This window comes from Protopterus annectens, chromosome 10.part0, assembly GCF_019279795.1.
Source record: "Protopterus annectens isolate FY-2018-M chromosome 10.part0, PAN1.0, whole genome shotgun sequence".
NCBI classification, from domain to species: domain Eukaryota; kingdom Metazoa; phylum Chordata; order Ceratodontiformes; family Protopteridae; genus Protopterus; species Protopterus annectens.
Genome location: NC_056744.1, coordinates 1,758,341,091 through 1,758,363,594, shown reverse-complemented (window position 1 = coordinate 1,758,363,594; position 22,504 = coordinate 1,758,341,091). Strand labels below are relative to the sequence as shown.

Sequence of the window (22,504 nt, the reverse complement as noted above, 5' to 3'; positions counted from 1 at the left end):
TCTCTCTCTCTCATTCTCCCTCACTCTCTGTGTGTGTGTGTGTGTATATATATATATATATATATATATATATATATATATATATATATATATATATATATATATACATATACATGCATACATATATATGTGTGTGTTTATTTATTAACACTTGTATATTCCTGCTGAAAAACAGTATACAGTGCCATCTAGTCACATGCTTGCATGCGTAACTCAGTCCTCTCTGCACAGAAATCAGTGTGGGTGGCTGTCCAGTAGTCACACAGGTATATTGATGGTCACTGTCCCTCACAGGGACATAAATCCGTACATATTCTTGCACCAATATGCTATTCAAGGTGTGGCAGGCACTCAGATTTCACAATGAGTCAGCCAGAATCACAGAAAAGGGTACTTTCCCCCAGAAGCCTTTAAAAGGATTAACGAAGCCCATAAATTATTTATTTTCTAAATTGTTAAGAATGAAATTCAAATGTGGTACATGAAGATAAAAGGTAACTAGATCTGAAAATGAAATAGATATTATCTCTTTATATTCTGTACATACCACGACTTTTTTCCCAAATACCCAACACTACTTACTGTCTTTTTTTCTTTACCTAATCTACATAGTGTGCGTGTATGAGTGTAAACTAATTATTACGGCGTGTGGGAGAGTGAAGGGTTGAAGGGTGGCTTGCCACCCTGCAAAATGTTTTATTTTTGTTTTTTCTGGTTTTCAGTGAATTTAGATTAGCTCTAAAATGATCGATGTTTGTTCTTTCGCTCTTTTCAGCCTTTAATATTTAATGAGACAATCATATACATATATATATATATATATATAGTTCCACTTTTAACCATCAAATTTTCAAAACATCGAAATTCTGATCATTGAGACCAGAACATGACATTTTGAAACAGCGAAGGTTACAAGTGTAGCAAAAAAAAAAAAAAAGAAAAAGAAATTTTAACAATTGTATGCTTCTCCCCCCTGCACCCCACACCCCCCCCACTTTAAATTTCCAACTCCAAGACCGCATTACAGTGGAGTAAAGGGAAATCTCCCGTTTATCGCTATATGCAGAAGTGCTAAACGGGAGATTTTCCGTACCCTATCTGTAGTGCCATCACAAAGATGGCACACACACAGTATGCAGGGCATCTTGAAGCCCTGCAAAAACACAAACATTCTCCCACCTACACTTACCTTTTTCTTCCCCTTCAAACCTTTGATGTTTTAGAACTTGATGTTCTGGTCTCGATGATCTGAACTTCGATGCTTTAAACGTTCGATGGTTTGAAGGAGAATCATATATATATATACACACACAAACACAAACACACATACCCTCACCTACAAAGTTTTTACATACTTTTCCTCTGCATTAACTACATTATCCACCGTGTTTTTATTTTTTTTTTTGCAATATTTCAGATTAATACTGTAATACTTCCAGTCTGGAAGCCCTTAACTTTATTTGTGGTATTCTCTAATCAATGCTGTCAATGTTAATTCTTAATCTTTGTTTATTGTACTGAGTATGTATTCACAGGCTGAGTCTGAAAATGGTCCTCTGGCATCACTGCAATAAATGTGGTGAATAAATATAAATACTTATAATTTAAGTAGGCTAAATGGACCAGATATTATCGTATAAATATGTCTGCATCTTGCAATATATACATATGTGTTACAATCAGCATTAATTGTGTTCACCGTGCCATGCCATCATAAAAAATGTCTTGATCAGAGCACTAAAATGTTTTCTGTTTTACATAGGGAAATTGAAAGTCTTCTATCCCATGCGGCAAGGCATGGAGTGTCTGAAGCCTGGGACGTATTGGAAAAAGTCTACCAGAAAGAAAATGACTCCTGACAAACTTTCTAATGTATGCAGGCAACCAGCAGGATATTGATGAAGCAAACTGAGTTACGAATTGCACCTCTTAGTGCACCTATTTAAAATCCTAACTGTAACAAAACAGTCATTTCTGGTATCAGTGAACAATTAGCATATTTTCTTTTTTCCCATGCTACTTTCCAAATAATCTTTCCTATCTAGATCTTCCTGATCTGGTATAGGTTGAGCCTAAATGGAGTGACTTACAAATCCCTGCTAAAAGCAGCAGTCAGCAGAGTGAACTGCTCCTATATATGTTTCCATGATTCTGAGTCTGGCATGTTGTGCTCTGGATAGCCTCGCCTCTGACAGCTGCAGCCTGTCTTGAAAAGAATCTTTCCATGTCACAAGCTTCCTGAGGTAACTCATGATTAGGAATATGCCATCTTCATTTTTCCATTTAAATGGGCATTCGCATAGTATTGCATTATGTTATAGGATCCAAAGTTCGCCCCTTGGTACTCAGAAAGCAGCTCCTTCCTGCACAGTTATTTAAAAAGGCTACCCTCTACAACTGAAGAAAGCCAGAAACAACAAAGAACTCTCAATGTCATGTGAGAGCTCCAGTTATATCAGTCCTCACTTATCACCATACTGGAAGCAGCCCCATATCAGTGAAACCCTCACCTGCTCAGAGTTCCTAAATGTGGGAAGTTATCAGGTGACTGTAGCGCTTCTACTTAAGTATGTTATGTACAAGGCCCAATAGCAAGCTTTGTGTAACTTCCATCCATATAAGCCTCTGGCTCAGCATCATACAGGCCAAGTAATTCTAGCCATCCCTTAAATGGGACAAGTGTAAATCTCAAAAACAAGCAGTGCAAAAAGAATAGGAACTAATGAAGCTTTAAAACCCAGACTTTAATAAGTTAAGTGCTTTCATCCCACACAGGGGACTTCTTCACAATCAAAAATTAAAAAATGTCATGTTTAGTTTAATTGGAGATGAAAACTTTCTTTTTAAAGACTGGATTAATAAGACTTATTCTTTCTCTGTTTCCAATACAGAACCGTTGAATAGAAATTTGACCTCTAATAGTGAAGTTTGTTCAAATCATTTCAAAAGTTTAAAAGTATGTATATATGAGTTTGAGAAAAGTTATTGAGGGTTAAAGGGTTGCAGTTAGTCAACACTTATTTCAGGGAATGTATAGTAGGGAGGATTGTACCACAAGGGCTGCGGCCTATACAGATTCCCAAATGGTCTGAACATTTCAGGTGCAGTTTTTCTTCAGATTTTGTGAAGTTATTTATCACCATTATTTAGAATTAATGAGATTAATTATCACATGGAATTCCAAACTAATCACTACCTTGTTAAAAGAGGCGGAGTTTCTAAATGAACTCATACAAAAACACTTATTATTTAACAACTATAGTGCCATGTTTTATTATGGAAAGAAAGTGTAAAATTTGAAGAGGAATACCATGAGTCATATAGTCCTGTATCAAAGAATGACGTAAATACAGCTTATAGAGGAGTGGATCTTTAGGAAACTTCTGATGGATAACAAAATTATCTTGGATTTATCCAAGTTTTTGAAGGTGGATAAACCAGTTATCCCCACTACATTTGGGATACCAAAGATTCACAAAAACATTTCTAAACCACCTTATACTTCGAAAGTTTCTGCTAGTAGTTCCAAGATGCAACGTCTAGGAATTTATATTGATAAAATGTTAAAACATGTATATATAGTCATGAATGGCATGTTTAAAGGGCTCGTGGGACTTTTTAGGAAAATTGACTCCAGAGGTGTGGGTATGGTCAGACTTTTTTAACTGCTGATATAGTAGACCTTTTTAATTCAATTCTATCCAAAGGATTAGCATTTTTGTCTTGTCACATTAACAGAATATGAATTTTTATCAGGAGAAAAAATCAAATTGCTTTTGGATTTTGCCAATTTAGTACTTGAAAATTATTTTATATATTTTGAAGGGGAGATATTTAAACAGGTAAAAGGGGTTGCAATGGGCGCAGATTGTACACCCATTTATGCTAATACTGTACCTTTAGCATGGGAGAAAAGTTACATTTTCCCTTTAATTTTTTAAATATATCAAGGTTTATTTAAGATTTTTAGATGATGTATTTATTTTATGGAGAGGTCCAGATGATAAGGTTATACATTTTATTACTTTTTTGCATGATTCTATATATATATATTTTATTTACCTTTAATTATGAAAAAGAATCAATCATTTAGACATGCAAGTGGACCATACTGACACTGGGTTTAAGACAAAAATGTATAGAAAACTTACATTTAGTCATTTCTACTTGCATTTTAAAAGTTCAAACCCTATTCCCTTAAGAAAAATTTGGTGAAGGATCTATATATTAGGGTGGCTCATGTGACCTCCTCTCTGGGGAAATTAAAAAAATGTTTATGGAGAGAGTATCCAGAAATGATGCTGGTAGAAATCATGAGTGAAGAATGTGGTAGATGGGGTAATAAATATACACCGCTGGGAAAAGGTGGTGGTGTTTCAGTGACAGAATATTCTATAGGAATACATGCTGCAAGAGGTTATGAAACAGCTTGTGCAGCAACATATGAGATTTCTAGAGATATAAAAAAAAATTGTATAATAGAACTAGAAGTTTCTTAAGGGTAGTGAAGGTTTATAGAAAACTGTTGACACAGAACCCCTTTTTGTATTAATAAAACATTGGTTAATTTAAAAAATATTGGAATGAATACTACTAAGAATAATAGTAGAGAAAAAAACTGCACATTTGAGTGTGGATTTTACAGGCAGTGCCCTTATATTAATGAATTGAAGTTTATTATGTTAAATAAAAGCTTAAAATTCCAAGGTTAAGTTTAAGGCAGGAAACTGTGCATCAGCAGATATTATTTGCCTTGCCAAATGTTCTGGCTGTGACGGATTTAATGTTGAGAAAACAGAGAGGGCATTGAGAAAGAGAATTTCTGAACACAATTACTATATTAATAGGAAAATTTTCATTTTTCTTAGTAAGAGCAAAAAAAATGAAACGTTCTGTCTACATGGGTCCAGACAGATAAAGTTTTAATAATGACACGGTTTGTGCAAAAGAAACCTCTAATCAGGTCAAGATTAACACTTAATGCAAATTGTGCAACATAAACATTATACAGTGTACCTCACCAGTGTACTTTGAAACTAATTTCTTCTCTTGACTGGTTATTCTGGAACAAATGCATGTAGATAACCTTTCAGCATTAACGTAAGTTCCATAAATAAAAAAGTGATATGTGCTAAGTGCTGTCTGTAAACATATTTGGTGTAACTTTCACAAATAAAAATGTTACATCCTGTCCTATAAGAACAAATTATCATTTTCCCTTAAACAGCCTCATACTGGGACTAAAGGACTCTTCTACACTACATGGTCTCATTATTGTAAAAGTTGGAATTTTATTCTACATGCAGGAGTTCAAACCCTCCACCCCACCCCACCCCCATGTTTAAATGTTAGTTGGACATTGAGTTTGTGCTAACAAAACTTTCAGCTGTATTTTACAGTACATCTACATACCAACACATCAAAATCGCAGTAGTTTATATTACATCTGCGAACATGTCAAAAGAGCGGTCATATTGTTAAATCACAGTAGTTTGCATTACATTTATCAGTACATCAAAAGAGATGCCACATTGTTATGACAGATTCAGCACAACACACTTCCTGTCTATCCCAGCAGAGTATAAGTCGAGCTTCCCTTGAGAAGGCTTATAGCTATTTATCACTGACAAATGTGACCAAATCTGCTGACTCCTACAGATAGAAGCGTATTTCCCAACTTTCTTCTGCAGGTCATGTGAGTAGAAGCATACCACCGCCAGTTTCTCTACCACAACACAGGGCTATATGCAAACACCATCATATTGGGTGACTTCAACTACCCGAATATAGACTGGGAACATTACTCAAGCCCTAACTTTCTAGCCCAACGGTTCCTGGAGTTCATAAATTCAAATGCCATGGAACAGCTAGTCACTGTTCCCACGAGAGGAGAAAATATACTAGATCTCATTGTCACAAACATGGGGACAAAATGCTCCACACCAGAAGTATATCCCTCATTGGTGAGATCTGATCATAAACTAATCTCACTGGAAATCCACATCCCGCCCCCACCCCAAACAAAAAGACCATAGTGAAGAACTTCTCTAAAGCAAACTTCACACTACTCAAGACTGGTGTGGTATCCTTCAAGGCCCCTGAGTCAGAGGAAACCACAACCCAAGCTGCGGAAGCCCTTACAAATGCCTTCTATGAACACCTCCAGGACTGCATGGATCAGGCAATCCCAAATAAAACCAAGACTCTTTCCACAAAGGGCAAACGTCCAGTCTGGTGGACCCCAGCCATTAACAAACTTTACAATAAGAGGAGAAAGCTATTACATGATAGAACAAAATCCATAAAAGGGAAGTCACCCCTGATCATTATTAGTAAAAATTACGAGCACTCATAAAATCAACTAAGGCCAATTTTGAGAGAAAAATTGCCATGGATTCAAAGGACAATCATAAGGCCTTTTCAGCTATGTTAGGAACCTGGGTGGAAACTCACAGATATGCTCAGAATTAGTCCAAAATGATACAAAAATCACTGAACCCACAGACATTGCCAACATACTGGCAGACAGGTTCAGTGCAAACTTCACCCCTCTCCCCTAAAGGAGAGATAACTATCCCAGCCGAGTGTAGCCTCCCGGACATCTCAAATGCGCAGGTGAAAGCTGCTCTCTCTAAAGCTAAAAACACAGCATCAATGGGACCGGATGGTGTCCCCGGCTGTGTGCTACACGAGCTAAATGAGGAATTAAACCCGCACATAAGGCAGCTGTTTAATCTCAGCCTTACCACAGGATACGTGCCCAAGGAGTGGCGACGGCAACTGTGGTCCCACTCCACAAAGGTGGCGCCTCACGGACCCTGGTAATTACCGTCCCATAAGCTTAACAAGTCTAGTCTGCAAAGCTATGGAGAGGATCATAATGGAGCTCATAAACAAAGATATAGGGGACTTGCAGACATTGGACCCGACCCAGTTTGGCTTTGTCAAGGGAAGATCATGCCTTTTGAACTTGGTCGACTTCTTGAAATAGTCACCAAGGCCATTGATGAGGAAAGGCAGTCCATACAGCCTACCTTGACCTTGCAAAGGCTTTCGACACAATACCCCACTCGGGTATTGTAGAAAAACTTACCAGCTTAAATGTAAACCCATATGTCACAAGATGGGTTGCAAACTGGCTTAAGGACAGAACCCACAGGGTTAGAGTTGCTGGCGCTGTGTCAGACTCCAAGCCGGTCACAAGTGGTGTCCCACAGGGCTCGGTCCTTGGCCCCCTATTGTTTGGCATCTACTTCTCAGAAGTACAGGCCAACATGGGAGGACTTTGGCTGACAAAGTTTGCAGATGACTGCAAACTGGGCGCCATAGTGGAAAGTGCATCGGACACTGATATCCTTCAGAAGGGACTCACGGAAACAGATAGCTGGTGCCAGAGCCATGGCCTGAAGTTAAACGCCAAAAAATGTATAGTCATACCCTTCGGGAAAAACAAGGTAACCCCAAGCTACCATATAGGTGGCAATCCACTAAGCACAGAAGAGGTTATCAGGGACCTGGGGACCCAGGTTGACAGTGGCCTTTCTTTTGACACTCACATTGCTAAAGTGGTTAGAAAGACCTTCTACATTGCCCACCTGATCATGAAGGATTCACATCCAGATCTAGTGAGGTCATTGTTCCCTGTACTCTTCACTTATCAGACCAATGATCGAGTACAATGCCCCATTCGGGATGTATCTCACCCGACATCTGCAGCAATTGGAGAGACCCCAAAAGTTCCTCACCAAAAGGATAAAGGGACTCCAAAATCTGTCATATGCTGCCAGATTGAAGAAACTCCAGCTCTATTCAGTCGCATACCGTCTGCTCAGAGGTGACATGTGCCTGACATACAAGGCCATGTCCAACCCGGAATTAATGGACATGCTCCACCTCAAAAAATCCAAATCCACCAAAACCACTAGAGCAAGCGACTTAAACCTTAGCACGGATATAAATAGGACGTGCTGGAGGGATAGATTTATCACTCAGAGACTCCCTATGCTGTGGAATAAAATCCCGGTCCATGTGAGGCAGAGCACCTCGCTGACTCTGTTCAAGAGAAATCTAGACCTGTGGATGGGAGATCGTAGGTTTACCCCGGGAATCATCTCTGGGTCACTGCTGGACAGAGGCACAACAAACTAATGGGCACAGTATTTTTTCATATAAGGGGTGGCATAAGCCACAATAATTTGGGCTAGGCTTATAAATGCCTTAGGGCAGATAGCCTAGTATAAACCTATGAACCTATGAACCTATGAATGTCTGTGCACTCACTCACCCAAGCTTATTTTCTATGCTTTGTTCTTGGCATCTGTCAGAAGGATCATGGATATTGGAGCCTAAAATATACCTGTAACTGTATACAAACTTAACGTGCACAACACAGGGCTATATGCATTTACAAACTTAACGTGCACAACACACGGCTATATGCATTTACAAACTTAACGTGCACAACACAGAGCTATATGCATTTACAAACTTAACGTGCACAACACAGGGCTATATGCATTTACAAACTTAACGTGCACAACACAGAGCTATATGCATTTACAAACTTAACGTGCACAACACAGGGCTATATGCATTTACAAACTTAACGTGCACAACACAGGGCTATATGCATTTAGCCTAGAAGCAGGAGTACTCAAATGAAAAACCACCATTTCATGATCACACAGATAACAACTGAGAAAGATGTATGCATTTTTAAGAGTAAAGGGGCAACAATTAGACTGCTGTGTGCATTTGTTACACAATATGAGGCAGGGAACAATTGTCTCTATGAGGTTATGAGTTTGAAACAGAAATCCTGACTATACTCTTCTTCTCTGTTGTTGTGTGGATGGGGCTACACAGATAACCTGCCCCTCTTAGGGATAGCAAGGCCTGCTATATGTATGTGAAGTCTACAGCTAGCCACCACTGTCATGTGTAGAGAAGAGAATGGGGAAGCCAGTGTGAAGAAGACAAATGCTAGCCAACTCCTGCTTCCTGCTATGTTGCTCATGCCGGAGCTTGTAATGCTTGCTATCTACTTCTCTTTTGTGGGTTTGTGTGGGCATAGCGGCTACAGAATGACTAAAATGTCTACATTTCCCCATGTTTCAGTGGTGAAAGACAAATTCTCCTCCTGTGCTCTGGCAGGGAACAGTAGGAAAAGCCTCCTACAAGCCTCTCTCTCTCTGTCTGTCTGCTAATTGTTCCTCAAATCAGGTGTGCATATTTGTGGAGGCAGAATTACCTTGCTATCTTACTGTACCTTACTCTTCTGTGTGTGGAGGGCTGGCTGCTCCTATTTTGGCAGAAGCTGGGACAACAGCTTGCTAGATGAACAAGAAAATATCACTAGACAGTCAGAAGTCGTACACTGGCTTCATTAAGTACCACTCACATATCATATAGCACAATGTAAGCAAATGATGCTGCCATGTACCACGTATCCCTAGGCACATGCTAAATGCATATATGGGTTCCCTGAGTACAAACTGCATGAAATAAATAATACATACATTCATTCTTCTAGTCATATATGGAAGTGGATTGGTTTCCCTGAATCACATTTTCTCTGAACCACAACTGACTGAACAAACTTGATTGAAAACACGTTTTATTCAAAAGTCATTTGACAAAATAACGATTGCTTGGAAGCTGATCAGTAGAGAATCAATGATCGATTGTATTTTCATTTTTCTCAACTGTTGTGTAACCATGCAGTTAGTACATTTAATAAGGGGGGGGGGGTGAGGAAGGGAAACGCTTCCACGTTGGGGGTGCAAGGGGATTGCTTTTCTGCAAAAAAGAGAGTTAAGGTATGTTTGCTGTAATGAAGTGTTCTGTGGAATGTCTTTGTGCATCACCAGTGATGCACTTTCTGTGACTGTGTGTTTTGTGTCACTTTGCTCCACTGTTATGCGGCTGTAGAGTTAGTATATTTTAAGTAAGGGGGTGTGGGGAGTAAAGGTCAGATGTGATTTAGTGAAATGTGATTCAGTAAAAATAACTATACTCATATATCTATATATAGGCAGATAGATACATAGATATAGATATAGTTATATATGGCCATTCGTATATATGCCTGTATATGAGAGAGTGTATAGATATGGTCATTTATATATATGCCTGTATGTAAGAGAGAGTATAGATTTTTATGACTCATCAAGTCTGCTATTGCTGAGAGGCAACTCAAGGATAGATAGCCAAAAGGTGCAGTAACCAGTCAACACTGACACACATAAAACAGAAATACACTAAATAATTTTGCAAGGGGATGCAGGAGTCTTTAACCCCTTAACTAGGGGCTTCGCCCCATAGTCATGTGCTCTATATACTCTAAATCTGAGGTTACACAACTAAGTAAAAAGGGAAAAATGCTTCAAATTACAACTTCTCTGCATTTTACTCTGAGTTCCTGAATTGGAGTTCTTATATAAATATAGCCATACTACATCCGTTCACAAACTCCCTCCTTGGTTATCTGCACCTTTCACTACACACAAATAATTCCTTGAGTCTTGGCAAAACAAGGCTGAATAAACAGAGATAGAGAGAACTTTCACATCAACAAGAGAGAACTTTCACACGCAATGTGTTTAATCGTTTTACTTTTCTTGATAATCAGAATGCTGGGCTGTTCCAATACCAACCCATTTTTGCTACTGCCTAGGCCAAAGGCATAGTAAATAAAATTATACATAATGTGCCAAAGACATACTGGATAAGAGAATATGGTACACAGAAAACAAATGTAACAGTAAACAAGAGAGCACACTCACATTGTCTTGTAATACAAGGTGTACAGAAACAGGTACACGTGCAACATGCACTGACATTGAAATCAACAAAATAAAATCAAATGTAGCATTAGTCAAAGAACAGCATAACTATGCATTAATACCTACCTATGGAGATATCATACTACATTAATAACTACCTGGAGATATCATACTACATTAATACCTGCCTATGTAGATACCATACTACATTAATATCTGCCTATGGAGATGTCATACTACATTAATAACTACCTGGAGATATCATGCTACATTAATACCTGCCTATGTAGATACCATACTACATTAATATCTGCCTATGGAGATGTCATACTACATTAATACCTGCCCACAGAGGTATCATAATACATTAACACCTGCCTACAGAGATATCATACTACATTAATACTTACCTACAGGGAAATCTTACTGCATTTACACCTGCCTACGGAGATATCATATTACATTAATACCTGCCTACGGACATATCATACTACATTAATACCTACCTATGGAGATATCATACTACATTAAAACCTACCTACGGAGATATCATACTACATTAATACCTACCTATGGAGATAACATATTATATTAATACCTGCCTGAAAGATATCATACTACATTAATACCTACCTACGAAGATATCATCCTACATTAATACCTACTTATGGAGATATACTACATTACTACCTGGAGATATCATACTACATTAATACCTACCTACGAAGATATCATACTACATTAATACCTACCTATGGAGATATCATACTACATTAATACCTACCTATGGAGATACCATACTACATTAATACCTGCCTATGGAGATATCATACTACATTAATACCTGCCTACCGAGATATCATACTACATTAATACCTACCTATGGAGATATCATACTACATTAATACCAGCCTATGGACATATCATATTACATTAATACCTGCCTATGGAGATATCATATTATATTAATACCTGCCTATGGAGATATCATATTACATTAATACCTGCCTATGGAGATATCGTCTTACATTAATACCGACCTACGGAGATATCTTACAACATTTACACCTGCCTATGGAGATATCATACTACATTAATACCTGCCTATGGAGATATCATCTTACATTAATACCGACCTACGGAGATATCTTACTACATTTACACCTGCCTATGGAGATATCATATTACATTAATACCTGCCTGCGGAGATATCATACTGCATTAATACCGACCTACGGAGATATCATGCTACATTAATAGCTACTTACGGAGCTTTACTACATTAGTACCTGGAAATATCATACTACATTAATACCTACCTATGGAGATATCTTACTACATTTACACCTGCCTATGGAGATATCATATTACATTAATACCTGCCTATGGAGATATCATATTATATTAATCCCTGCCTACAGAGATATCATACTACATTAACACCTACCTATGGAGACATCATACTACATTAATACCTGCCTACCGATATATCATACTACATTAATACCTGCCTACCGAGATATCATGCTACATTAATACCTGCCTATGGAGATATCATACTACATTAATACCTGCCTATGGAGATATTATACTACATTAATACCTACCTATGGAGATATCATACTACATTAATACCTGCCTACCGATAAATCATACTACATTAATACCTGCCTACTGAGATATCATACTACATTAATACCTGCCTACGGACATATCATACTACATTAATACCTGCCTACCGAGATATCATACTGCATTAATACCTGCCTACCAATATATCATACTACATTAATACCTGCCTACCGAGATATCATACTACATTAATACCTACCTAAGGAGATATCATACTACAGTAATACCTGCCTACTGATATATCATACTACATTAATACCTGCCTATGGAGATATCATATTACATTAATACCTGCCTACTGAGATATCATACTACATTAATACCTGCCTACCGAGATATCATACTACATTAATACCTGCCTACGGACATATCATACTACATTAATACCTGCCTACCGAGATATCATACTGCATTAATACCTGCCTACCGATATATCATACTACATTAATACCTGCCTACCGAGATATCATACTACATTAATACCTGCCTACCGAGATATCATACTACATTAATACCTGCCTACGGACATATCATACTACATTAATACCTGCCTATGGAGGTATCATATTACATTAATACCTGCCTATGGAGATATCATATTACATTAATACCTGCCTATGGAAATATCATATTACATTAATACCGACCTACGGAGATATATTACAACATATACACCTGCCTATGGAGATATCATATTACATTAATACCTGCCTGCGGAGATATCATACTGCATTAATACCGACCTATGGAGATATCATGCTACATTAATACCTACTTACGGAGCTTTACTACATTAGTACCTGGAGATATCATACTACATTAATACCTACCTATGGAGATATCTTACTACATAGGTTCATAGGTTCATACTAGGCTATCTACCCTAGGGCATTTATAAGCCTAGCCAGAGTTGTGTGGCTTTCACCACCCCTTATGTTGAAGAATACTATACCCATTAGTTTGCCGTGCCTCTGTCCAGCAGTGATACAGAGATGATCCCCGGGGTAAACCTACGATCTCCCATCCACTGGTCAAGATTCCTCTTGAACAGAGCCAGCGAGGTGCTCTGTCTCACATGGACCGGAATTCTATTCCACAGCATAGGGAGTCTCTGGGTGATGAATCTGTCCATCCAGCACGTCCTATTTATATCTGAGTTGAGGTTTTAAGTCTCTTGCTCTTGTGGCTCTGGTGGATTTGGATTTTTTGAGGTGGAGCATGTCCATTAATTCCAGGTTGGACATGGCCTTGTATGTCAGGCACAGGTCACCTCTGAGCAGACGGTATGCGACTGAATAGAGCTGGAGTTTCTTCAGTCGGGCAGCATATGGCATATTTTTGAGCCCCTTTATCCTTTTGGTGAGGAACTTTTGGGGTCTTTCCAATTGCTGCAGGTGTCGGGTAAGATACATTCCGAATGGGGCATTGTACTCAATCATTGGTCTGATAAGTGAAGAGTACAGGGGAACAATGACCTCCCTTGATCTGGATGTGAATCCCTTCATAATCAGGTGGGCAATGTAGAAGGTCCTCCTAACCACTTTGGCAATGTGAGTGTCAAAAGAAAGGTTACTGTCAACTTGGGTCCCCAGGTCCCTGATAACCTCTTCTGTGCTTAATGGATTGCCACCTATGTGGTAACTTGGGGTTACCTTGTTTTTACCAAAGGGTATGACTATACATTTTTTGGCGTTTAGCTTAAGGCCATGGCTTTGGCACCAGTTATCCGTTTCTATGAGACCTCTCTGAATGATATCTATGTCTGATGGATTTTCAACTATGGCGCCCAGTTTGCAGTCATCTGCAAACTTTGTCAGCCACAATCCTCCTATTTTTGCCTGCACTTCTGAAAAGTAGATGCCGAACAAGAGGGGGCCCAGGACTGAGCCCTGTGGGACACCGCTTGTGACCGGCTTGGAGTCTGACATGGCACCAGCAACTCTAACCCTGTGGGTTCTGTCCCTGAGCCAGTTTGCAACCCATCTTGTGACATATGGGTTTACATTTAAGCTGGTGAGCTTTTCTATGATACCCGAGTGGGGTATTGTGTCGAAAGCTTTTGCAAGGTCAAGGTAGGCTGTGTGAACTGCCTTACCCTCATCAATGGCCTTGGTGACTGTTTCAAAAAAGTCGACCAAGTTCAAGAGGCATGATCTGCCCTTGACAAAGCCGAATTGGGTAGGATCCAATGTCTGTAGGTCCCCTATGTCTTTATTTATGAGTTCCATCATGATCCTCTCCATAGCTTTGCAGACCAGGCTTGTTAAGCTTATGGGGCGGTAATTACCAGGGTCCGTAGAAGCACCGCCTTTGTGGAGTGGGACCACAGTTGCTGTACGCCACTCTTTGGGTACGTATCCTGTGGTAAGGCTAAGATACAGCAGCCTTATGTGTGGGTTTAGTTCCTCATTGAGTTCGTGTAGCACACAGCCGGGGACACCATCCGGTCCCATTGATGCTGTGTTTTTAGCTTTAGAGAGAGCAGCTCTCACCTGGGCATTTGAGATGATTGGGAGGCTACACTCTGCTGGGATAGATATTTCTCCTTTTGGGGGGGAGGGAGGGGAGACATTTTCACTGAACCTGTCTGCCAGTATGTTTGCAATGTCTGTGGGTTCAGTGATTTTTGTATCATTTTGGACTAATTCTGAGCATATCTGGGAGTTTCCACCCAGATTTCTAACATAGCTAAAGAAGGCCTTATGATTGTCTTTTGAGTCCTTGGTGATTTTTCTCTCAAAGTTGGCCTTGGATGATTTTATGAGTGATCGTAGTTTTTTACTAGTATTGATCAGAGATGTCTTCCCTTTTAGGGATTTTGCTCTATCTTGTAGTAGCTTTCTCCTCTTGTTGTAAAGTTTGTTTATGGCTGGGGTCCACCAGATCGGGTGCTTGCCTTTGGTGGAAAGGGTCTTGATTTTATTTGGGATTGCTTGATCCATGCAATCCTGGAGGTGCTCGTAGAAAGCATTTGTAAGGGATTCAGCAGTGTGGGTTGTGGTTTCCAATGGCTCAGGGGCCTTGAAGGATACCACACTAGTCTTAAGAAGTGTGAAGTTGGCTTTTGAGAAGTTCTTCACTGTGGTATTTTTTGTTGGGGGTGGGGGCGGGATGTGGATCTCCAGTGAGATTAGTTTATGGTCTGATCTCACCAATGAGGGATATACTTCCGGTGTGGAGCATTTTGTCCCCATGTTTGTGATGATCAGGTCTAGTATATTTTCACCTCTTGTGGGAATGGTGACAAGTTGTTCCATAGCATTTGAGTTTATGAACTCCAGGAACTTTGGGCTAGGGTATTGGGGCTTGAGTAATGTTCCCAGTCTATGTTTGGGTAGTTGAAGTCACCCAATATGATGGTGTTTGGAGAGACATTTATACTCTCCGGTGTCTTCAGGAAGGCTGTGTGGGGTTCCTGAGTTTGAGAGGGTGGCCTGTAACATGCTACAAACTGTAGAGCAGTTTTGCCTATGGTTAATTGCACCTGAATGGTCTCTGATGCTTCATGAGTTGCCACCAGCCTGGAGGTGTGGGTATCCTTGATGAATATGGATACAGCCCCTCCTTTTGTGGTACGGTCCGGGTTTTGGGGCCGGAACGCATGATATGAGGTAAAACCTGATAGTGCCGGGGTGCTCTCAGGAGCCTTGAACCAGGTTTCAGTCACAGCACAGACATCGATGTTCTCCATACTGAGGAGGGCTTTGAGGGCGTGCATCTTGAGATTTAGACTTCTGGCATTGAGCAGCATTACCCTTAGTTTTTTTCCATTATTGTTTTCTAGGGCGGTGGGTTTAGAATTTGAGCCTTGTCTAAAAAAGGCACTATGGGGGTGGCAAGAGCCTTTGCCAATATCCGGAATCCCAGGGGTGACAGGTGAAAGCCGTCCCTTGCGAAGCAGCGTGGCTTGTCAAGCATGTCATTCCGGGCAGACAGACATTGGATCCCCTTAGAATGACACCAGAAATTAAGCCAGTTATTAAAACTGATCATTTTGTCTCTGTATTGTGGCATCATTCTTGGTGAAGGTAGGATACTGCTCAGGGTCAGGGTCATACCAGCCTGGGCTACATAATCTGAGAGCTCCTTTATGTCTCTTTTCATGTAGTCCAGGGAGGTACGTCTCAGGTCATTCACACCAGCATGGACAATGACTGAGTCATACTTGTACTTGCTGTGGAGTGACCTGAGTGCTTGTGTTATGTGGCGGATTCTAGCGCCAGACAGGCAGCTTACTGTGACCCTCTCCTTGTTCAGTCTGGTGAGTGGGACATCATTTACATCTACCTATGGAGATATCATATTACATTAATACCTGCCTATGGAGATATCATATTATATTAATCCCTGCCTACAGAGATATTATTCTACATTAATACCCTCCTACAAAGATATCATACTCATTAATACCTGCCTAAAGAGATATCATACTACATTAATACCTGACTACCAAGATATCATACTACATTAATACCTGCCTACCGAGATATCATACTACATTAATACCTACTTACGGAGATATCATACTACATTAATACCTACCTACGGAGATATCATACTACATTAATACCTGCCTATGGAGATATCATATTACATTAATACCTGCCTACCGAGATATCATACTACATTAGTACCTACCTACGGAGATATCATACTACATTAATACCTGCCTACCGAGAGATCATACTACATTAATACCTGCCTACGGACATATCATACCACATTAATACCTGCCTACCGAGATATCATACTGCATTAATAACTACCTACTGAGATATCATACTACAAAAGAAGCAGACCTCAGGAGAGCACATTTGTGTTGGAGATCGGTGTTATCTAATGCACTGTAGAGTGCAGCCAAGTGATGGCAGCGTCTCTAAAACACTGACAGGCACTTTCTGTTTTCATATAAGTTACACTTGTTTTAATGTACTTTTACCCAAATAAATGTCATTTTGAATGGGGCAGGGCAGGTGATCTCAGATTAGGGGCACTTGATTACTTGAGTGTAGTTGTAAAAATCTGAGTAGGTCAGATTTCACTCTGTCCACTAACAGACTGCAGCTTATTTGGAGGAATCCCCAAGCAATCTCAGGCTACAGCTCAAAGCTGTACTCTCTCCAGTTTTTCCTGGGTCTGTGCTGGGGCTTCTTCTCTCTAGTGGGAGACAACCAGAGGGACATCCTCACAGGATGCCCAAACTACCTGAAATGGCTCATCTGCATCCATAGGAGCAGAGAATAAACTCCAAGATCTTTACAAATTGTTATGCTCCCCACCCAGTTAACAGAAGTGATCCCATGAACAGCCTCGTTCCGCCATCTGCACCCATGGTCATAGTGTTCTGGCAACTATACAAAGCATGTGACTATATATGAAGCTAGGAAACAGACTGAGCAGTAAATTAATAACTTTGTACTAAGGCTCAGATCGTACATCATAACCATGGTTGTAGCACAACACCTGCAGTTTTGGTATCATTGTATCGATCTACTGGTCGATTTCCCAATCCCCTCTACACTTATTTGTGAACAAGCCCTCACAGGTGCATAGACATTTCCAGATGAGGTAGTAACTGCTCCTCACTTCACCTGCAAAGAGATATCCACTCCTTTCTGAAAAGGAACTATGGCCTGTGATGTTGTGCTAATGATTCTCATCCCACTTGTTTCATACTCAACACTTTACTACTCCAGTATGGGACACATCATCCTCACTTAAGGCCAAGAGGACAGTATCTTCTGCCAACAGCAGAGACTCAGTCCACATATTGCCAAACTAGACACGGTCTAATCATTGGCTGTACTTCGATATCCTGCCAATGGAAATCACAAGTGGGGGGACAACGACACACAGCCTCAGCTGAACACTGCACCCACCTTGAATGCACTTGACTTAGCATCATGAATGCAGACATAACTGTTGCTCTATAAGGCAGGGACCATGATGTACAAGGTGGCCCGGAAACCCCATACTGCTGTAGCACCTTCAGGAAGACATCCTGGGGTACAGTTTTATACCTTCTCCAGATCCACAAAACACATGTAAAGGAGCCTCCCTACCGAGATATCATACTACATTAATACCTACTTACGGAGATATCATACTATATGACCCCTCCAATATCTATGAAAGGACAATGAGCAGATCCAGTGTGCTAAGGCCATAGTGGAATTCACATTGCTGTTCTTGAATGAGAAGCTTCTAAACTGTAAGAGATACAGCCATAACACTCACCAGAATGGTAAACAATAGGATGGCAATTGTCCATCTCTTTGGTGGCAGGACTAAGGATATGACTAGGCTGAATAGGTCCCTGCACCACCCAAGATATGATGATGTCCTAAAAATTGTAGCCAGTAACATTATGTTGGAGAAACTGATGACACAACTTAAAAAAAATATCAGAAGTCCTCCCTGACTACTCATCTAGCTTTCTCCAGTCCTTCTTACCAGCCAGTGCTTCTTCTATGGAAGAGTTTTCACTATCCTCCATTCTGCTTTGAATGTATAAACAAATCACAGATTCAAAAGCCACTTGAGAAAAAAAATGGACACTGACAATAACCCTGAGTTCCACAAAACAATATACCTGCAAATTCTCAAATTAGTCAAACATGCCCTGATTACTCCACTTTTTAAGTGCCCCTTCCCCTTCCACAGCTAGTGACGTTTCATCACATTGCCAAAATTATGGAGAAAATTGTTTATGACCAGATAGTTGAAAAGATTATACAAATATGACATTGTTAGGGGTAGGCAGAGCCATGTGGCTCAGCTGGCCCCTTAGGTCCATCCCCAATCTTGCACCTCACTCTCCACCACCTCAGCTGTTTTAGTGACGAGCAAAAAAAATCCATTTCCCACTTCCATCCCCTTAACGCTTGTTGAAGAGAAGAAAAAAAAGGATTTTTATCTTTCTAAGTGTAGCAAGCCAATGTGCATGGCAGCGTTTCCCTTCAATGCCCCTCCCTTCTACAGAAGAACACCATGTTACTGTTATGGCTCTAAGTTTATGCTTATAGACTCTGCAGCACTGACTTTCCAGGATCCCCCTTCCCAGGACCTCCCTGCAGAGATATCTGGTCTTAACTAGGATCAAAATGTCTCTTTTTACATTTATACTAAAGTGCAAATTAACAAAATACTGAGTATTGAGTTAACTAAAATTAGCTTACAGCACATCACTGGCTCTCTACTGAGGCCAGGCAAACTATAGCTATTAACGTGCCACTCCCCAGGCTGGAATACTGTCTCCTTAGAACTGTCCTCATCTCATCCAAAAATACTACCCTCATACAAACTGCTGACAGCAAAATATTTAGATTCATCAATATAGCCAATAGGAAAAACAGCGGTACTACACTGACAGCAAACAACTGACTTCCTGTAGTAGCAACAGCTACAATAACTGCTCAACACATTCCCCTTTAAAATGTTAAGCAACAGACACTGCCCCCCCCCCCCAGCCTGAACACACTTCAACTCAGGAACCAGAGTTGCACCCTCAGATACATTGACAGCATCCGGCTTTACAGATCACCAATCATCCTGAACATGTGAAGAGGTATTGTCCAAAACAGTACCTGCTGCATGGAGTGACATTCGACTGACTATTAGGAAGCTTGAGAACTTACAGTCTTTCAAAAGATCTCAGAGACCCTCTACTCAAACAGAGCACCTCTAAATACTTAGGAGTACTGGCCAATGGCATTGTATTTTTATCGCCATATGCTGTAAGGTTTAAATTTTAGCAACGTATTTTGTCTTTTGTTGCTGATTTTATAAAAGAACAGGAGGGGTGATATATTCAGTTCTTACAAAATACTGTCTACTATTTCTAATTTTGCTTATATTTTTGTAGTCTGTATCACACATTAGCAACCATCTTACCTAATGCCTGAACACATCACATATGTCTACTTTACCCTGAGCAAGAAATGTATATTTACTTACTAATAGCTGTACTAATGTTTTTCTCTGCTTTTCTTTGCTGGACCATAGGTATAGTTAAGGTTTTGCAAATCTTCTTTTTAAATTATATTTTAATTTTATAATGTAATGCTGATGTTAACTGCATGTTGCTCTTTGTAATACACCTGATGTAATATTTTTTGTATGTAATCTCTTTGTTGTTTGTAGTTCTCCTTCCTCTAGTAGCTTGGGTTGTGGCTGAAAAGGGTTTTACCTGGCTAAATTGCTGTCATTCTAGGGGGAATACAGTGTGTGCCTGCATGGGGTAAAATGGTTAACAGAACCACCCTACTTTGCCAGGGACCATTAGCACCTCCCACCCCTCAGTTTTCACATATTGGTTAAAACATGTGCTAGCCTCGCAGCATCTTTTTTGACAGAGTTTATCTGAAAGATAACCCAACATAGCAAATATTAATGAAGGAATGCTAAATGCTAGGAGCCTTAATAACAAAATCTCTAAACTGAAGGCCTTCCCTATCCTTGACAATATCAGCATGTAGCAATAGTATCCATCTTTTTACTGTACAAGGCCTATCATGCATTCTGATCCAGTAACAGTGTTTGCAATATTCATATTTATTTGTAATCCTATTGTTTCTCATCAGATTCTGCAGGATACAAATCTGAAACTTGTTGAAGTCCTTGTTAAACTCAATAATCACAATTATCATATTATAGCCAGTTATAAATCCCTGACTGTGACTCCTTCACTGCATGCAGAATATCTTAATCAGTGAGAAAAATTAATAACTGAACCAAATGGCTTTCTTATGGGTGACTTCAAGTATCTGATGATAACTTAAAATATCCAAAAGCAGAAAAAATACAGTCCGACCAACATGGCAGTTATCATAAACTTTAATAAAACTGGTTAAAAACACCAGATAAAAGTATATGAACAAAAGATAAATGCTTTTGCACACAAGTGCTTCTTCAAATCTAACAATAAGAAAACAAATGATATTTAAATGTAAAAATAACCAATCAAAGTGTAGAACATGTCAGTGAAATGAATGAGGTAATGACCTGGCTTTCAAAGCCGGTTTTAAAGTTGCATGGCCATTCAAACCAGGATATTTATCAGCTTGTAAGCAAGCTATCCATTTTAATTCAGCTAATTTAGTTCTATTAAAAAGCTCCACCTCTAATAGCAGCAAAAACAGTTTCCAGTACAGTAAATGTGAATGACTGATGAGTGTTAGCCTTAATATGCTTATACAAAGCATTTAAATCATTCTTACTCCTGATGTCTCTAAGATGCTGTAGGACATGATCTTTCAATAGTCTGTTGGTTTTGCCAGTGTAGAATACTTTACATAGTCTGCAGTTAGCTACATATACCAGATTGCTAGTTTTGCAATCTGCATAAAAATTGGTTTTAAAGCATTTGTGAGTTCTGGGGTGTAAAAAAGCATTGCTACAAGACATCAAACTACAACTCTTTTAAACAATACAGGTAAAGGTGCCTGCCTTGTTGGATTTGTTGCCAAGTTTCTTCCAAGGACCACAAAGCTGTCTTGAGAGACAGATTATTTTTAAAGACAAAACTGGGCTTATCACCCACCAATTGCCTAGTCCTGCTGTCAGAAAGAAGAATCGGCCAATTCCTGGCAACAACATCACATACAATACTAATATCACTGCCATATGTGAGAGGTACTCTACATCCACCATAATGAACCTGACATTTTCATGTGCTGTTCATGGTCCTTCTAAAATAACGTTCACCAACTGTTATCTCATAGCTCTAATCTCGAATGAAGAGCATTCAGTCTCTTGCTTTCGATAACCTCTCTGTAAAAAGTCTGATGAAAGCTTAGCGATACCTCACAGAGTCTAATTATCATCTGTATGGTCTGGAGATTCTGAGAAATTGACTTTTCAAAATGTTTTTAAAAGTATGTGTGGGATGAATGCTGTAATACATTATTTTTCCAACAGCTCTTTCTGTATCATGAAGTTTCAATAGTGCCTCTTTCATTAAACTTTAAAGAGACGTCAGACTGTATTTTTTCTGTGTTTGGATGTTTTCAGTGATGTCAGGCGACCTTTGGTTGCCTGCTTTTCTTTTTTATTTATAACTTAAAATATGATCAACACATTACGAAAGC

General features: G+C 39.5%; 1 protein-coding gene across 1 annotated transcript in view; it reads left to right on the top strand.

The window, feature by feature from the left end:
* The window catches only part of LOC122813986 (DAP3-binding cell death enhancer 1-like), a 40,731-nt gene extending 35,673 nt beyond the window's left edge, over nucleotides 1–5,058 (top strand). Inside the window, exon 5 of the mRNA XM_044086557.1 lies at nucleotides 1,763–5,058. Coding sequence (XP_043942492.1) covers nucleotides 1,763–1,859 — 97 coding nt within the window. The 3' untranslated portion in view covers nucleotides 1,860–5,058. The remainder of the gene's footprint in view (nucleotides 1–1,762) is intronic.
* Nucleotides 5,059–22,504: the final 17,446 nt, after the last annotated feature.